This window comes from Molothrus ater, chromosome 11, assembly GCF_012460135.2.
Source record: "Molothrus ater isolate BHLD 08-10-18 breed brown headed cowbird chromosome 11, BPBGC_Mater_1.1, whole genome shotgun sequence".
Taxonomy (NCBI): domain Eukaryota; kingdom Metazoa; phylum Chordata; class Aves; order Passeriformes; family Icteridae; genus Molothrus; species Molothrus ater.
This window is the reverse complement of record NC_050488.2, coordinates 11,517,106-11,533,530: the sequence shown is the minus strand read 5'-3', so window position 1 is coordinate 11,533,530 and position 16,425 is coordinate 11,517,106. Positions and strand designations below refer to the sequence as shown.

The window sequence follows — 16,425 nt, the reverse complement described above, 5'->3', positions numbered from 1 at the left end:
ATAAAGAGTATTTTCAACAGATGCTTGACTAGCAACAGGCATAATAAGAACCCCACGCTGGTGTTTTGCAGGATGCAAAGGGCAGCTCCTGCCTTTCCATCAGCCCACCCCTCGCTCACGTGGAAGATGAAGGGAAGCACAGGGGAGAGGAACAGCAGAACACGACTGCCTACAGAACTACTGTACAAGCCACAGAAATCATGGTCTACCGGGACGCCTTGCGCAAGCCACTTTTATCTAGAAGCTGAACTAACATTCCAGCTCAACAATAGCAAAAAAACATTTGTTACCACACGGCATTTTGCTACATATTAACCAGCAAGTTGCTACGCAAGCATAATGGAGTGCTGCAATTCCGAGATACATGTTGTTAAAAAAAAAAAAATAATAAATTGATTTATGGGAAATCAGCCTGAGGTGAGTGCTCGTGGGCTTGCCATGCCACTGGACACAGTACATGCTCGGAAGTTATGCAAAGCGGGCCCTGCATTGGGAACAATGCAGTCGTTTTCCTTGCTAAGCTAATTTTGCATAAAGGCAATGAGAGTCTTCATCTGTGCAGCCCCGTAAAACATTCAATCAGATTTATTTACTAGGAAGAAATACCACAGCAGAGTTTTCAATACTACTCAACAGTTTTCAAAGCTGAGATCTGCGAAAAAAGAAACCAGGTCGCTAGATGGTGTGGAAAAAACCTGTTGGGTTTTTATGACATGCAGCTTTCTCAGTCCCACAAGGAGCACTTTAACAGGCTCCCCCAGACTGAGAGCCAGGCTGGAGCCAAATGCTTCCACAAAACATTTGCAACAGTACCCACCACCAATGGCTGGTGGCATCTACTCTTGCCTTAATGGGCATCACCATAGGTTGCAGAGAAGGCCTGAAATACCTACAGGCTATTTGAGGCCAGGTACACACACAGACACTCTCTCTTACCCATACACACACATGCACACACCTGCACACAACAAATGGCTCTATGGGCAGAGCTTGGATTCTGTAGGATCCAAGGCACAAAAGCTGACTCTGTCACAGCGTTTGGGGAGCAAGGACTCTGGGGTGATAAATCAAGCTCTCACTTATGTGTCTCCTCTGCTTTGGGCAAACCATTTTAACATTATCCCTCCATGATTTACACACCGACTTTATGGGCATGCTGCTTAAAATGTCTGCAAAGTGCTTTGCAACGTTTTCTAAATTCTGTGGTGATACACACAGAAGAACTGCACAGACAGATTTAAGATATCAGTCGCTGAGCATTATTGCTGTATAACTACAGCCTATTTTTACATGCTCTATACTTGGTTTCTACAAACAGATGGTAAGTGTTCAGTATTTTAATGTTTTAATGAGTTTTTTAAGCCTTTTTGTAATTTCATAAACAAGCATAAATAACACTTACATGAAGAAGAATCTCTGCTGAACGTATTTTCTTTTCCTGTTTGGAAAAAACAAAAGAGAAAAAGAAAAGGAAAAAATATTTTAAAGGAAAAAAAAATGGGTCCAGCAAAATAAGTCAGACATGTTTCAATGCTATAATGCACTGCGTTTTCTGAATTTTATCAGTAAAAACTCCTATTTGAAGAACACTAAGACACTGAATGTAGTACCAAAGCCAAAACAGGAGATAATTTCTTGTATGTTTCATCCTATGTGGAACATCACATATCGTTCTATATGTCTCTAGATATGACTATATCCTCTAAATAGCAGGACAATTACACTGCAGCAGTGAAATAAAATACAAATGCCATGTGATCTGGATCAAAAAATGAAAAAATAAAAGAACCTTTAACTACATTCCAGCTCAGCAATAACCCCATGGCTCAGTGTATGGGCTGCTCTCCTACCTATAGACATGGGACTCACACCGACACCATGAAGCAGGGCCCTCCTACTGCATTTTGGCACAGCAGGGTTGTTTTTCCATGCCAGTGCTCAAGTGTTGACTGCATTCAAGCCCAGGTTGAGCAGCCACAGCAGCGAAGGCATCCTTCGAGGCTGTGACAATTCTGAGTGACAGAGAACCACAACAGGAAACCCAGCAAATGCTGAAATGGGGAACCTTCCCAACAGGCCTTAACAGCCACCTCCTGCAGCCATGGGCCTGCCACCCTGCTGCCACCCACCCACCCTTGCTGGCATTTGATTCACACTCCCCTTCCACCAGCTGAGCTGGTGGGTTCAGTGGATTGCTCTCAGAACACAGTTTAGGGCTGGCACTAAATGGCTTTTTGCTGGTGTAAATCTGGACACGTTGGAAAAAAAAGAGACTGACAGAAATACAGAGGATGCTGTGGACACCAGCCATGGTTTCAGAGTCATGGACTGGCAGCACAGCAGCCCTTCCAACAGCAGGTTTTTGGGGAAAAACGAACAGTGAAGAGTGGAATGTTTAATTAATTTCTACTGTATTACTTTGTATCAATATTAGCTACTATGTAAGCAATTTAAAGTTTACATGCCTCGGGATGTAAACAAAGCTCACGCAAATCAATTAAATCCATGGCGCTACAACAGCTGAGGGGTCAATTAAATAGGCGTGTATGGAAGAAATTCAACAAATATTAAAGCACTGAATTTTCATCCTCATGCTTTTCTTCTAAAGCCCAAGGATCCAATCCTGGAAGCAGCCCCCCTAGAGTGCCATTAGAATAAATTTTAGTTCTGTGTATAGAGCTCTTACTGGAGCAGACACAGGATTACTTTTTAAAAAAATAAACCTGATCCATTCTGGTCATTAAGTTAGTGATGAAAAGTCGAAGGCACTAATCCGACTGAGTAATCTATTCAAAGCTTCACTTCTTAAATGATCTACAATTTATTCATATGACCAATCAAATAAACATTACTTACAAAAGGCTGCAACTGCCATGGCTTTCCCATCCATTTTTAAGTGTTGTAATGTGGTTAAATTTAAAAGAAACTAATCAGCATAATCTTTTCAGAGTTGTTTGCCAGCATGATTTAAACCCCAGGCAGGGCACCACTGCAGAGACTCCCCTTACTGGTGGAACTGGCAGCACTGCTACTGGGGCATTGGTGCAAGGTTGCCCCACTGCCCACTGGAACGAAAATATGGGGCATTGGAAAATATAGAAGGGGCAAAATTAAAATAATAGGGGGATGCTGTTAAGCGTTGATGTGCATTGATGAAAATCCTAGGAATATCACTGTCTGGAAAGTGCCCAAGAGTCTCTTTGGAAACATCCAGCCCATAGGACCTGGCTGGAAGCCACTAAGATACACTAAGAGTATTGATTTAAAAAACTCCTCACTGAAATATTAGCAATGATTAGCTGTACGACAAGATCCTCACCAAGGCTTTACAAACAGAACTCCACTCAGGCATGGGAGGTTTCCCAAGCACTCTGCAGCAAGACCAAGCCAACCTAAAGTATCTTCCTCGTTTTCCAAGACAATGTGGCACCTCTTTTCTGCCAGCATTTCACACCAGTTGAAGTCTCCTGCCACTGCCCCAACACTTCACCTCTGACATGAAACCTCCAGGCAACCCACACAAAAGCTCCACATTTAAAACTACCGATGAAAAGCTGTATGCCAAATTTTGTTTCTGCTTACAGAAAAAGAAAATAAAACAGAAGTCGGTAGCATTTGAAAGATTCCAAATTTCTACCTGATTCCAGACCAAGATTCCTTAAGCAAACAAACCAAACGCCCCAGGAATCTGATGCAGCCCCCCCCCGAGCAGGCATCCACCCTCTCGGGGCCTGCAGGTATCAGAGTGCCACCTGCGACTTCCTGCTTTTTGCCAAATATGACAGAAACGAACCCTCACAGCGCAGGTGGGAGAAGCAGGTTAATAAATGGCAGCAAGAAGCGGCCCCTCCTGTGCCGGCCGCGGGTCGGGGTCCCGGGCAGCCCCGGGCAGGGGAAAGGTGTCTGCCGCCCTCCAGTGGGAGCTGCGCTAGCACCCAGCAGAGAGGTGCGAAGGGGAAGGGACAGAGGGGAAAGGCAAATAAAGAGAAAAAAGACAAAAAGAGAACATGCAAAGCAGATCAGAGACAGTTGAAGGGGAAACAGGAAGATACTATCTCTGAAAGTGCCAAAAATGACGTTTCTAATGTCAGTTTAACGAGGGCAGCACAGACATCCTCCTTCCACACTCATGCTTCGGACTCGACTTGGTCCGGGTGAGGGACACTGTCACTGTCAAGCTGCTGGCTGCCTCAGCTACTCACACATTTTGCTTAAAAAAAACCCCACAATAACCTTCAAGGAAACCTTTCCGTACCACTTGTGGCAAAGGCAGGCAATGCCAGAAAGCAGTCAGCTTGGCTGAACACAGACCCAGAGGTAAACACCCGGCTGTCAACAACCATCAGAGTTCTCACCAAAGCCTCTCCCATCGAAATTCCACAGCAGCAGGTTTTAACGGGCTGATTTACCCTCAAACCTAAAGCCATAAAATCTGAACCGGTAGCAACTGTCACCCGAGCCCCGAGTTACACGGCCGATGACATCTGTCCCCGTCAGGACTGCCTCACTGTTTTGCCTGTCCAAAACTCAAAACATTTTCACATGCAAGCAATAAAAAAAAATGCAGTTACCAAAATAGCACTATCAACGTAACCAGCTCCTCTCGGCACATTTTCTTAATGCCTTTCCCAATACGGTTAAAAAACATGGGAACTCATCAAAAACCTCCATCTTTACACCTTGGCACAAACTGTGCTGGAATAAGTATGGGGTTGTGTCTCTTCATGTTTATCTGGATGGTCTCCCACTACTTTTTCCTTTCTTTTATTTTCACCCATGCTTCCCTTTAAACATAGCTCTTATTAAACTGCAGAAATCAGCTTCTACAATTTCTAAATTGTAGAAGTTTTGCCACTCTTGGAGCTGCCTAAGGACAACACAGCTTGCCTTCAGTGTCATAAATAACACATACTCTGCACATTTCTTCGCCTGGGTGAAATAAATTCTCCCATGCTCTTATATGGAAACCTTGTGAGTCCTCCCACATACCTCCTGCTATAATACCAGGCAGCAATGGGCATTCATTATCTTAAAGCCAGCGGGTGAATTTTGGATCCAAGTTATCCCCAAACAAACCCAGAATTATCACCCCTTCGCACCATGCTGAGCTTGGTAACCTGCCCTGTGTAGTCCCTGTGTTTTATTTCTAAGCCCCATCAGTACTTTGATTTCAGCACGTCAAGAACCCACAAAATAAAAGGAAAATGAGGGGAATAAAAAGGAAAATGAGGGAAATCACAAGAAAGCAGCAGCAGCGGTATTACCCACCAGGTAGGCCCATTAGCATCAGATGTAGCATTGCCTGTACCAGTCTCTTCACTCGAGGTTAGCGCACGGCAGACAGAGAAAGCACAGCGGGGAGGGGTGGGAGAAAAAATGGGCAAAAATAGCCGGGGAGAGAAGCGTGCGCCTTCGATGTGCTGGAGGGCCGCCAAAGGGGAATGGCTGAGAATGTTATCGCCAAAAAAAGTTAACGCAAGGTGTGGGGGGGTGTGGGGTAAATAACCGCTGGGGAGGAAAAACACCGCCGAGGTAATGCGAGAGCTGGGGAGGAGGGGCTTTAAGGAGAAGGATGAATTAATAAGTAAATGGAAGGGGGGGAAGGGAAAGCGCTCCCGGGGGCACCCCGAGTCGAGGCGGACAAAGGGAGGACGATGCCGCCGCCGCCGGCCCGGCTCGGTTCGGCTCCGCTGGGCGCGGAGCGGCCGCCCCTTTGTTCGCCGCGGCGGCGAGGGGCGATCCGCGCCGCTCCGCGCCAGCCCCGCCACCGCCACCGCCACCGCCACCGCCGCAGCGGCAGCCCCAGCGCCCGCCCGCCCTCCCGCCCGGGAGGTGCCGGTACCTGTGTCCGCTGGCCGCGGTGCCTGCGCGCCGCTGCGCCCCTGCGGCGCGTCCGGCGGAGCGGTGCGGCGCGACTAGCAGCGCCGAGCAGGAGGAAACGGTAATTTATAAGCGCTTTCTTCCTGACCTCTCGTGTCTGTTGTCTAATGAGGGAGCTTTGAGCATCACCCATCCTGCTGAGTGGAAAAACACCGGCACGGCCTCTTCTTTGCTGGGGAGGGGGGAGCCTAAAGGAAGGGGTGTGGGGGAGGAGGGGCCATGCCGCAGACACGGCGGCGGAGCCCGGGCTGGCAGGCGGCCGCGGGCCGGCGGGGAGGGGCGGGCGGGTGCGGGGCAGCGGCCGCCGGCTCGGGGGGGCCGCCCGGGGCCGCCCGCCCTCCCCCGCGGCTGCCGCGGGCAGCGGGAGCGGCAGCGGGGCCGCCCCGAGGGACCCGGCCCGCGTCCCGCGGCTGCCGCGGCGGGCAGGGAGCGGAGCGAGGGCTCCCAGCCGCTGAGCTCGTCTCGGTATTTTTCATTTTCGTGCGTTTTTTTAATCGGTATTTTTTATCTTTACACAAAGAGTGCCGTTCTCGCAGAAAAAGCATCCCACGGCGCTGTCACCGCCGCTGCCTGTCCCTGCGCCCGGGCCCTGGCTCTCCGCTTTTCTCCTCGGCCCCCCGGGGGACTGGACTCTGGAGCCGGTGCCGCTCTGCCAGGCTTTGGGGACAGGTTTGCTCCCGGAGCCGTCTGCTGCTGGAGGAGGCAACGCGGGAGCGTGGTCTGGCAGGTGCCTGGGAGGCTGGGACATCCCTGCTCTGCCCTGCCGCCTCCCAAGCGCGATCCGGAAAGTCCCGGTGGCAGCGGGAGGACAAAGTACGGCCGGGGCGATCGGCGGGGAAAATGAGCAGGGCAACGTTTTGTTTTGCGTCGGGTTTACAGAACCGAAAGCAGGTCCTCCTCCCCTGCAGGCGAGCGGGTTTATGACTCAAACATGTCCTTGCTCTCCTACCTGCAATCCCCCTGGTTCTCTTAATGAAAGGATTCAGCAGCAGAGAGTGTCTTGAGGCATTTTCATATAACCCCTGCTGAAGACTTAGTAAGATCCTCTGCACTGCAAAATACCATTTGCATTGTGGGGGTACCGTTGTGGTGAAAAGGAGATTTTGAGGCCATCTGTGTTTCACAGAAGTCCCACGGTGCTAACCTTGCTCTGGGCACAGCAGGGATGGACCAAAGGAGAGTGAATAGTCCCCACACCTCTGCTCTCTAGGTTTTCCCAAATACAAGATGAAACCTTTCTACACCACAAACCAGAACAGCAGATACTGGGGGACCACCTCCGGAACCCATAACCTATGCATAGGCTGCTGGGGGGATCAAATTCCATCACAGCAGCCTCCAGGGAGGTCTCAGAAAAGGCTGATTTCCTTAGCTGGTTCTTGCAAAAGCTGCTCCATTCTGCACACTTTTTGATGGCAATATAGGATTCCAGAAAACCCCGTGCCACAGTCATACAGCCAATTTTCCCTTACTCCAGTGCATTCTGTGATTTTCCGTATCTGAGCTGATTTGAAACGTGAGTAGGTTTTTAGCAGAAAACCAGATAGAGATAGGATATACACAGCTAATTGATGACATATCTCCACTGAACAGCCTCGGTTAAACTCCTAACGATGTAGTCCGTGCTGCCACCTACGTCTTCTGATTCAGGTTTCTTGTGTACTGCAACTTTGATTCGTAGGCATCCTTTGCAGGAGGCAGCTCACATTTTGTGAGGCTCCACGAGGGACCACAAACAGGCGGCTCTGGCTGCACTAGGGAGTGAAGCAAAAGGTTTCTTACCGGCTCAGCCACTTGTTTGGTTGCAGTGAGGATGCCTAGATGCAGATTAGGAGCCAGCAATCACATCAGTGAAATGTAAGTAGTGGCTGGAGCCTTGTCTGTGTGAAGGATCCTGCCAGCACAGCTGTACCACTGACAGCAGTGGAATATTTTGCTCTAGTTCTCTAGAGGAATCAAAGTCTGTATTTTGTCTCTTGCTCTCTCTTCTTCTGTTGCTCCTCACTTCTTAAAAGTCAGCCACACAAAGCACATGGTTTCTCCATGTGTTTAAAAAAAAATGTTTGGGGTAAAAGACCAACAGCCAAAGCTGTTTTGAAGTCAGAGGCATGTAAACAGTACCTGGAACCAATAATAACGATAACGATAATAATAATAGCAATAATAATAATAATAATAATAATAATAATAATAAGTCCTTTTGTGCCATAAATGTGCACATTGCTATCTGCTATTTCATTATGAGACAGCACAAGTTCTGAGAATGTGCCTGATGAATATTTTGGGGAGCTCTGCCTTCAGCTGCAGTGGCGCACAGCAGCACTAATGCTTCTGGCTTCTCCACTCTCTTATGTAACCAAAATCACAAGTTAGAGCCCAAATTACAAAGCATAAGCATGTGTATAATATTAAGCATACAAATGGTGCCTGAAATTACTATCCTTTTCATGTAGGTCTGTTTTTAATCTGTTAGAATTTTTGCTTCTGCAGCTTTATTGATTTCAGTGTCCGCTGATGCAGTTCATAATGCAATCAAGCCTAACCCCTTAAAAACCCCACTGTGAAGACATTAACCCGAACTTAACTAAGGCCAAAATCACTCTGGCTACAGGTAGGTGGAGTTCAAATGACTTTTATACCTCGAGTGTATCCTGTATCAAGATGCTGTAGCAAGCAGAACACCATATCCCCGCGGCTGCTTTGGCAACCAGTCAGAGTGGCAGGTTTCTGCACCCCAGCCCAAGGCACGGATTTGCCATCACCTTCCTTTGAGGTTTCCCTCTTTCTCAGAGACTATTTTTGCCATTACCATGCTGATCTACTTGCTGGAGTTTTAAGGTGTTGGATGCTGATGCAGCGAGTGCCTCTTGTATCTGTTTAATCCGATAACACAACTCTTTTTTAATCTCCACGTCTGGGTCACAGGGTTTAAAAAAGACACTGGGCCAAATCCCCAGCTTGGCTACAACGTGTGGAAATGTACTGAGATGGCATGAAAGTCAGGAGAGATTCACTGTATTTGCACCCATGTAGAGAGGTCTTGAGGGGCAGGGATGTGAGTGCCAGATTTCAGATGGATGAATATTAACCCAAGGCTGTGGCAGAGGTAATCCAGGCTTCCATAAGGTGAGGTGGAGGGAGGGATATTACACCAGGACCTAAAATATGCTCATCAGCAAATTCTCATTAATTTTGAAATGGTAACCGATTTAATATTTCTTCATTTTTCAGGAGAAACCTTGTTTGTCTGCTAGAGGGAACATGATGTTTCATGGACTCAGGACGAAGACTGGGCATGGACAAAGAGGAGATTTTGCAGGGATTGGGAAGATTTTACAAGTAAAGATTGAAATTTAAAAAAAACAAAGTTCATCCAGGCGTAAAGTCCAGCAGAAATTTTGGAGAGAAATGGACAGCACTGTCTGTAAAGGATTGTGTAAGCAAGAATGGCAAAAACATGGTCTCAATAAATCCATTGCACTAATGATTTTCTATACATGATTTTCCCACACAAAGTTATATGGGGTCAGTCTCTGGGGTTCACCTGTATAGCAGAGAATCCTGAGCCTGAAAAAGGGAAGCAGATTTTGTAAGGGATTTGCTTATCATGGAGTGACTCTGGATTGCAGATTTTAAGCATTACTAAATTGGGGAATAAATTGTTGCTATTGCTGTTACATACCAGGATATCTCACTAATCCACGCAATCCACTAAGTTGCTGTAGTTTTAGTCTGTGTTTATTTTAGATGAAATTATGGCCTGGACAGTTAATTTTTCTTAGTTTATCCTTATAAATCATAAATAAATAAGGTATCAAACAGAAACCAAAACATGACCTGTGTTTTTGGTACACTCCCCATCACGTGAACCTGCCAGTGATAGAGCTCTGCACCCGGTTTACAAGACAAACATAAAAGCAATGAAAAACCACAGATCTTCTTGAAAAGTAGCCAGTTGGCATTAAATTCTCTTGCTTTAATGCTCTGGCTGGCCTATTTTGCTTATATTTGAGACTGCCTAGCCATTATGGGATTGCCTGCACTGGTCCTTTCCTTACATCTAGCTAATTACAAATTAACTTAAGGCACTTAGCAGGGCTGAGAGGCTGGAGCTGGTCCTTTCTGAGTTTGGAAATGCCCGTTGCTTTACAGTGGCTGATTCCTAAAGTGAGGGGCAAACACACAGGAACCAAACAGCCTGGAACCAAAGTGGTCACACTGGCTTTTGAAAAAAGTGAGTGTCTCAAGTTAACTGACAGTCAGCTACCTGGAAATAAAAGCCTCTCATATATCCAAAGGTTTTCACTGGGATTTTCAAGATCTCCTGAGCAATTTAAAATCCTTGAAAGGAATGCACTATAGAATGAAAAATATAAGTATTATTAAAGAATGTCTCTGAACTGAAAGTCAGCCAGTTTCATAAAAATGAGCTAAAAAAGTAATAACAGGTAGTCTGTCTCCTGCTGCATGCTGTATGAACCGTATGTTTTGTATTTTGGAAGTCACTCTAAAACAATGTTTTTTTCTTCACTATTGCTGTTGGGAAGAACAGTAGAAAAACTATGTATAAATGAGATTAAAGTAATCTAATTAAAAAAATAAACAATGTGCTTTCATTTTCAATTCATATCCAGTCATTTGGGATCTAACTTTAAAAAAAAAGAAGATAAAAATTTAGAAATTCAAAAAGGATTCTGAAAGACAACTGTTTCCCTTTAAGATTAATGATAATCATACTTGTGTGTTCAAGGGAGAATAGATCCAGGGTTATGTAACAGGATAAGAAACAAAATCCTTTTTCCTTAAATTAAAATAACCAGTATGTGTGTGAATTTTAGTCAATCACTAAAAATTCAGGAAACCCATTTTCTTTCACAACTACATTCCACATGCTAAAATTGATGTCTTCTAACTTTTAAGCAGAATCACAATAATTAAAGACAAAAAAGATTTGTTTGTTGCATTTGACCACAGTTTGCCAATAGAGGAATGTTCCCTAGGGAAAATTCTGTGGCACTTGCCCTGTGCAGCAATCCAAATACATACTCATATTTTTATTTTATGTGGCATTAGCAAATCCAGTTATTGCACTTCCCAGTTGTTGTTTGGTTTTTTTTTCTTTTTAATCTGATTACCTAGTACTAGATATATGATAACTTATCTCTTTTAATCATTTTTTTGCCTGAAGTATTACATAACAGTTCTTATAAAATCTTGCAATGCCTGCCTAAACTTTGCCAAAACCAGGACAAGAACAACAGGTAATGGATTTTTTGATGTTGGCATTGTGCTTTGCTGGCCTAATAAATATAAAATTTATTTTAAAAACCACACAAGAAAATAATTTCCTACCATAGAACCTCCATTTTCCACTTCTGTATTTTACAGAAGCACTCATACCAGAATTTCTGCATCAGAATTTGACACATAAAATTCCTCTATCACATGAGTTCAATTTTCCAAAAGAAGGCAAATGATAGTATTAATAACCAAGATATAAGCCCTGAAAAGGCTAAGTCACTGAATGTACTTGCTGAAAAAAAAAAAGGCATCTTGTTGGATCTAATTCTGGAGTCATTGTTTGACACAATGCAGAGCAGTTGGGATTTGCATAGAAAGGCTTTGCTGAGCTCAGGTGATGTGCACTCGTGCGTGGGAGAAGCTCGTGTGAGCTTTGCTGAGTGACTCTGAGCTTTGTCTGCAGACTAAAATGAACTCTGCAGATGCTGGCCCATCCTTGCACATGTCCACACTCAGCATTTCAGTCCTGAAAGCAAAGCTCCACATCTGGGCAGTGTAAGTGATCCCTCACTGGACCAAGTGCTCTGTTAGCCCTACTGCAGTAGCACAAGGTGTGCTTGGAGATGATGCACATGGTGAATATGCCTCTTTCCCTGCTAATAACACGCCTGCCATGCTGCAGATAAATATTCTGCTGCTGCACAGCCTGCAGAGATTTCCTGGGCCTCATGAGCACAACAGGTCCTGCCAAGTCAGGATGGTTACATGGGTGCAGCAAAGGAGATACAGAATCTGGGAAGCTACATCTGGGAGATGTAAGTTGGCAGACAGGGAAGAAGTTGTGGCAGACCCACTCTGAAAGCAATAAAAGGTCAACAGAGTCTGAGACTGCCCTGCAGAACCACTTCCATTTCCATTTGGAGCTGATTATTGAGCTGGGCAGGGCTGGCCTAACCACATCCCAGGTGACAGTAGACATCACAGTGGAAAATAGTCCAAAAATGTACTGTGGAGGCAGCTGAGCCTTCATGACTTACACAATGGCTCCAGGAAAGCTGATGGATTAAACTCACCAAAGAAGGAGAGATTACTTGAGTGAATTCATACATGCTCATATTTCTTTCTATTTGCCTATGGGTCCCTCTGCTCCCTTCCCTCTCAAAGTGACGGTGAAACAGTTATGAGGAGTGTATAACTGAAAATTATACACTCCTTATATACTTTGTTTATTCTGACAAATTACATTGGAAGATATAGGCAAACACTGGGAGAAAATCTGTAAGAGACAAACCCATTCCCAAATGCATGCTTGTACGAGTTCAGACAGATGGAATTTCTAGCTAGGTGAATTAATGCACTGCAAACAGAGAAAGGGCTCCAAATGCCTGAGCATCTAGAAAAAAGAAGAAATTTAAAATGAACCCTGCAAGCTATCCAGCAACTGCTCATCCAGTATCATGATTTTAATTAACAGAACTGGAAAGCAAGCATATAATATAAACTTAAAAACACAGCGTTTTCCAGACTACCGGTCCAAATGCAAAACAAATGGCTTGCATCTGGTGGCGGGGAGGCAGAGCCGGGGCGGGAGCCGAGTGAGGCGGGGGCATCTGCAGCTCTGCCCAGCCCTGCCCAGCCCTGCCCGGCCCGGCCCAGCCCTGCCCTGCCCTGGCACAGCCTGGCCACTGACACCCGAGCATTGCCCGCCTGCTCCAGGAGATGCCTGGGCTTCCACCTCGGCTGGCAGCACGTGTCACTGCGGGGACACCAGCGGCTCCCAGGCTGGGTGACCTTGGTCCTCCCCCAGCAATTCCCTTTTCTGGACCTTTGGCTCACTCCCAAGTGATCTTTCAGCCAGAATCTCCGTGGCCGAAAATAAATTCAGCAATATTCACTGCGGCATCCCTGTACTTCTCTTTTGGGACACCTGATGCTTATGTCCCAACCTGGGCAGAGACTGGTTTTGTAAGGTTTATCTGGGTGCAGTGACACTACCAACCCAGCAGTGCATCCTTGCAGAGAGTGATTTCTGCCTGTCTGTCCCAGCCAGAGCAATCCCACTTTGTTGTCTGTACATGAGAAGGTCGGGAAGGGGGAGAGGGTGGAATATGCTCAGCACAAAGCACAAACTATCCAGATTTAGGTCTCTAAATCTCTTTGGCCAATGTTAGTCAGCTCTGATTTGTATCAAAGCCCAATATTATCACTTACTGATTATTAAATGTGCCACAAATGGTTAATATTTTGTGAACAGTTGGTCACAGGCTGTCTCTATCACTGAGCAATTGATTCTTACTCTCTGTGTCACCTAAAGTCCTCAAGTTTTCTCCTTTTTACTTCTGCAAGTTTGTCTGTCGGGCTCATGAAGTTCCTGGAGAGGAGTGTGAAGACCTGTCCCTATACTCCCACATTTCCTTGGGAAGCACATCCCAGCAAACTGTGGAGCAACCAAAGTGGGTTTGGGATGCCCTTGGCACTCACAAAGACATCCTTAACCCCTGTTGCCCACAGCAAGTGCTGCTGGAGGCCATTGGCACCATGGAGGAGCTGCATGGCCAGGCTGGGGTGTGGAGGGACTGGGAGGCAGGCATCCTGAGCAGCAGGGCCTGGGACTGCCTGGTGGCAGGGCTGAGGAACTCATGGAGCAGGGGCACACAGTGGAGGGTGTGGTGGACCCCAGGAGCTTTTCCATCCAGTGCCTCTGGAGTTCCTGTGAAACCATGTGCAGAGGGGTATGGCATCTATCAGGCACATCCCCTGGCCTGCTGAGCTCAGGACATAGGAACCACCTCCAGCCAGAGCAGAAGACACTGCCACATGGCCACTCCACCTGGCTGCAACTCAGCTTTCCCCTCAAATGAATTCATGCCACCCCATAAGTCTTTGCATGTGTCACTGCCTGAATTTTGTGTCCCTACTGGCAGGCTAAAGCTCCCAGTTCTCCCAGCAAGATACAGGTTTAAATACAGGTCATGTTTCTGCTGTTCTCCACCAGCAAAACAGCTGTTTGCTCTAAACATGAAGATATTTTTGTAAGAGCAAAAGCATGAATTATTTCAAACTTGCCTCGGGATGAATTTTCAAGGGTAGTGCGGAGACTGTTTCCACAACAAAACGGGAGCTCTTCTCCTACTGAATTGTTCATGTTACTTTCATGAATGCTAGAAAAGAGGCTGGCTTTTTTTAAATGTCAGCAGATACCTGGAACAGGAATTTGTTTCCCTAAATCCTTTGGAAACTATTGTTGTTGATGTTGTCTAATCTGACCAAAAGTTCAATTTGGCAATTTTTATCAAGCCTTGCTGTTAGGTATAGGCAATTAGCTTAAGAAAATATCAGATAGGATCTCTGCTGTGTTGGCAATGCCTGTTGCTCTGATCCTTACCTGGTGGGAAATGGCTTTGGAGGAGCACAGCCACATCTTTGTAGCTGTTTACATCACATTTCTGACAGAGCTCCACCCTGCTTTCCCCATTTGTACTTTGTTTTTCATGAATAAAGGTCATGGCATTGGCATCACAAAAAAATATTGTTGCTGTAGAAGGAATTCAGCCGTCCCCTCTGGGTAATAAACAATAATGTACTCCAAGGCTGGCAGGGCAGCAATCAGAGATGGAAGAGAAGGCCAAGACCCATTGAGATCTGTGCAGACCTCCAGCATCCCACAAGTCAGCTGTCTCCCTGCCTGTGCTGGGCTGCTGCAGACACTGCATAGTCTCTAATAGTTTGGTCAATCTAGATTTAGGCACCCCCCAGCTGTTGGCAGTGGGTCTGTTGTGGGTACCTGCCTCCCAGCCAGTCACTCTACTGGAATTTGTTGTCTAATAGTCAAAGGGCATTTTCTCTGCAACAATGTCCTACATTAGCCCAACACTCCCTGTGTGTGCTGGTGGCCTGGGGACATGGTTACCAGATGTAGTTGCAAAGCACTGGTTGCCCCTGCTCTGGAGGGCTCTCCAAGGAGGTGCTGTGGCCAGGGCACGTTGTTCAGTCTGCTGCTTGTGTGGGACTCCGACCTGGCTGTAGCCCAGCTACACAATACATCATTTTAGCCATGTCGCATCTAGATCAGGGAATAAATGTATAGGAACTGCATCCCTTGATTCAGCTATCAAGTAAGTGAGATCTCTCCCATGTTTCTGTATTAACATCCACAATGACCTCTGTGTTTGTGCTCATGTCAAAATCACCACTCATCTTTTGGCTCAAAAGCCATTCTTCTAATCTTTTGTTACATGTGAGGCTCTCAAGCTGTCTGATGTTTTTTCCTCCTTTCAGGCTGCCAGTACTTTCCAGCAAGATGAAATTTTAAATAGCTTCAATATTCCAGGAGTAATTTCATCACCAGTGCCTGTAGAAACACTCCCCTAAACTCATGGTCCATGGTTTTATGATTCTCTGGGCATGGACCAAAATCTCAATTGTTCTGAGGATATGAGGGAAATGAGGAGAAGTTGCTGCATTATTGCTACAGCCAAGGACACACAACAGCCAACAGGCAAAAGCTCAACATCAAAAGCATTTGGAATACTTTTAGCACAAACACTACTCAAACAATTCCCAATTCAGTAGAAAGCATACTGGAGAAAAATCTCCAGGTTAGGCAGACCTTGAACTTTCTTTCCCAGGATCACACCAGCTGAGCAGCAAATCAAATTCTACAGAAGTATTTGGAATTTTATTAGTAAACAGCCTAGAGGTGAATTCCTCATTTTTTTCTCAATTAGATGTGTTTAAAAAAGAGAATTTTATGAATAATTATTATTACTTGTTTTTACATGATGCTTTAGCATAATCCCATACTCCCATAATTTAGGGAGTACAGATCTTGTTGCAAAGCCCTCAAGATTCCTGTGGCAATAACCAGGAAACAGATAAAATAGAAGCAATTAATAAAGTATTTCATCATTAAGAAATTTCCAACACCAGAAGATTTTGCAAATCACCCAGCAGATTTTTAACATCCTCTGGAATTTGAAATTTTGTCAGTAATGAAAGCTAAATGAATGCTGAATAAAAATATAAGGCTTAAAACAATGTCACATGGGTGTCACATATTAGTGTGCACAAAAATAATATTTGAAGGGAGCTGCTCAAATAAAATCAGAATTATTTATTTTTTTATAAAGCAATCTCCTCTTGATTATTAACAGACTAAAATCTGCCTTAAAGTGATTCTAAGGCCACCATGCTTCTATTTTCCCTTAGCATCGACTAAGTAGTGGTCGAATTGACATCCCTATTTAAGGTTTCCACATCTCTTAGTACTTTGCATTGTATTTCCTCTGTGAAGTTTCCTAACTT

General features: G+C 45.4%; 2 protein-coding genes across 7 annotated transcripts in view; one reads left to right on the top strand and one right to left on the bottom strand.

Annotated features, from left to right (window-relative positions):
* The window catches only part of SLC6A6 (solute carrier family 6 member 6), a 93,341-nt gene that overhangs the window by 51,968 nt on the left and 24,948 nt on the right, over positions 1–16,425 (bottom strand). For 3 of the 6 annotated variants that reach the window (XM_036391113.2, XM_054516088.1, XM_036391114.2), the window contains exons 1-2: positions 5,843–5,952; positions 1,403–1,438 (exon numbers count right to left, since the gene is read on the bottom strand). The exons of 1 other annotated variant lie outside the window; for it this stretch is intronic. The gene's annotated coding sequence lies outside the window, so the exon portion shown is untranslated. Of the gene's footprint in view, positions 1–1,402; positions 1,439–5,842; positions 5,953–16,425 lie in introns of those variants that run through there. 2 more of the 6 variants (XM_036391115.2, XM_054516090.1) reach the window with 2 other exon arrangements.
* Positions 5,655–10,490, top strand: LOC118691796 (uncharacterized). Its single transcript, XM_036391201.1, has 2 exons — positions 5,655–5,941; positions 6,401–10,490. The coding sequence occupies exons 1-2, from the start codon at positions 5,655–5,657 to the stop codon at positions 6,882–6,884; spliced, it is 771 nt and encodes a 256-aa protein (XP_036247094.1). The 3' UTR covers positions 6,885–10,490.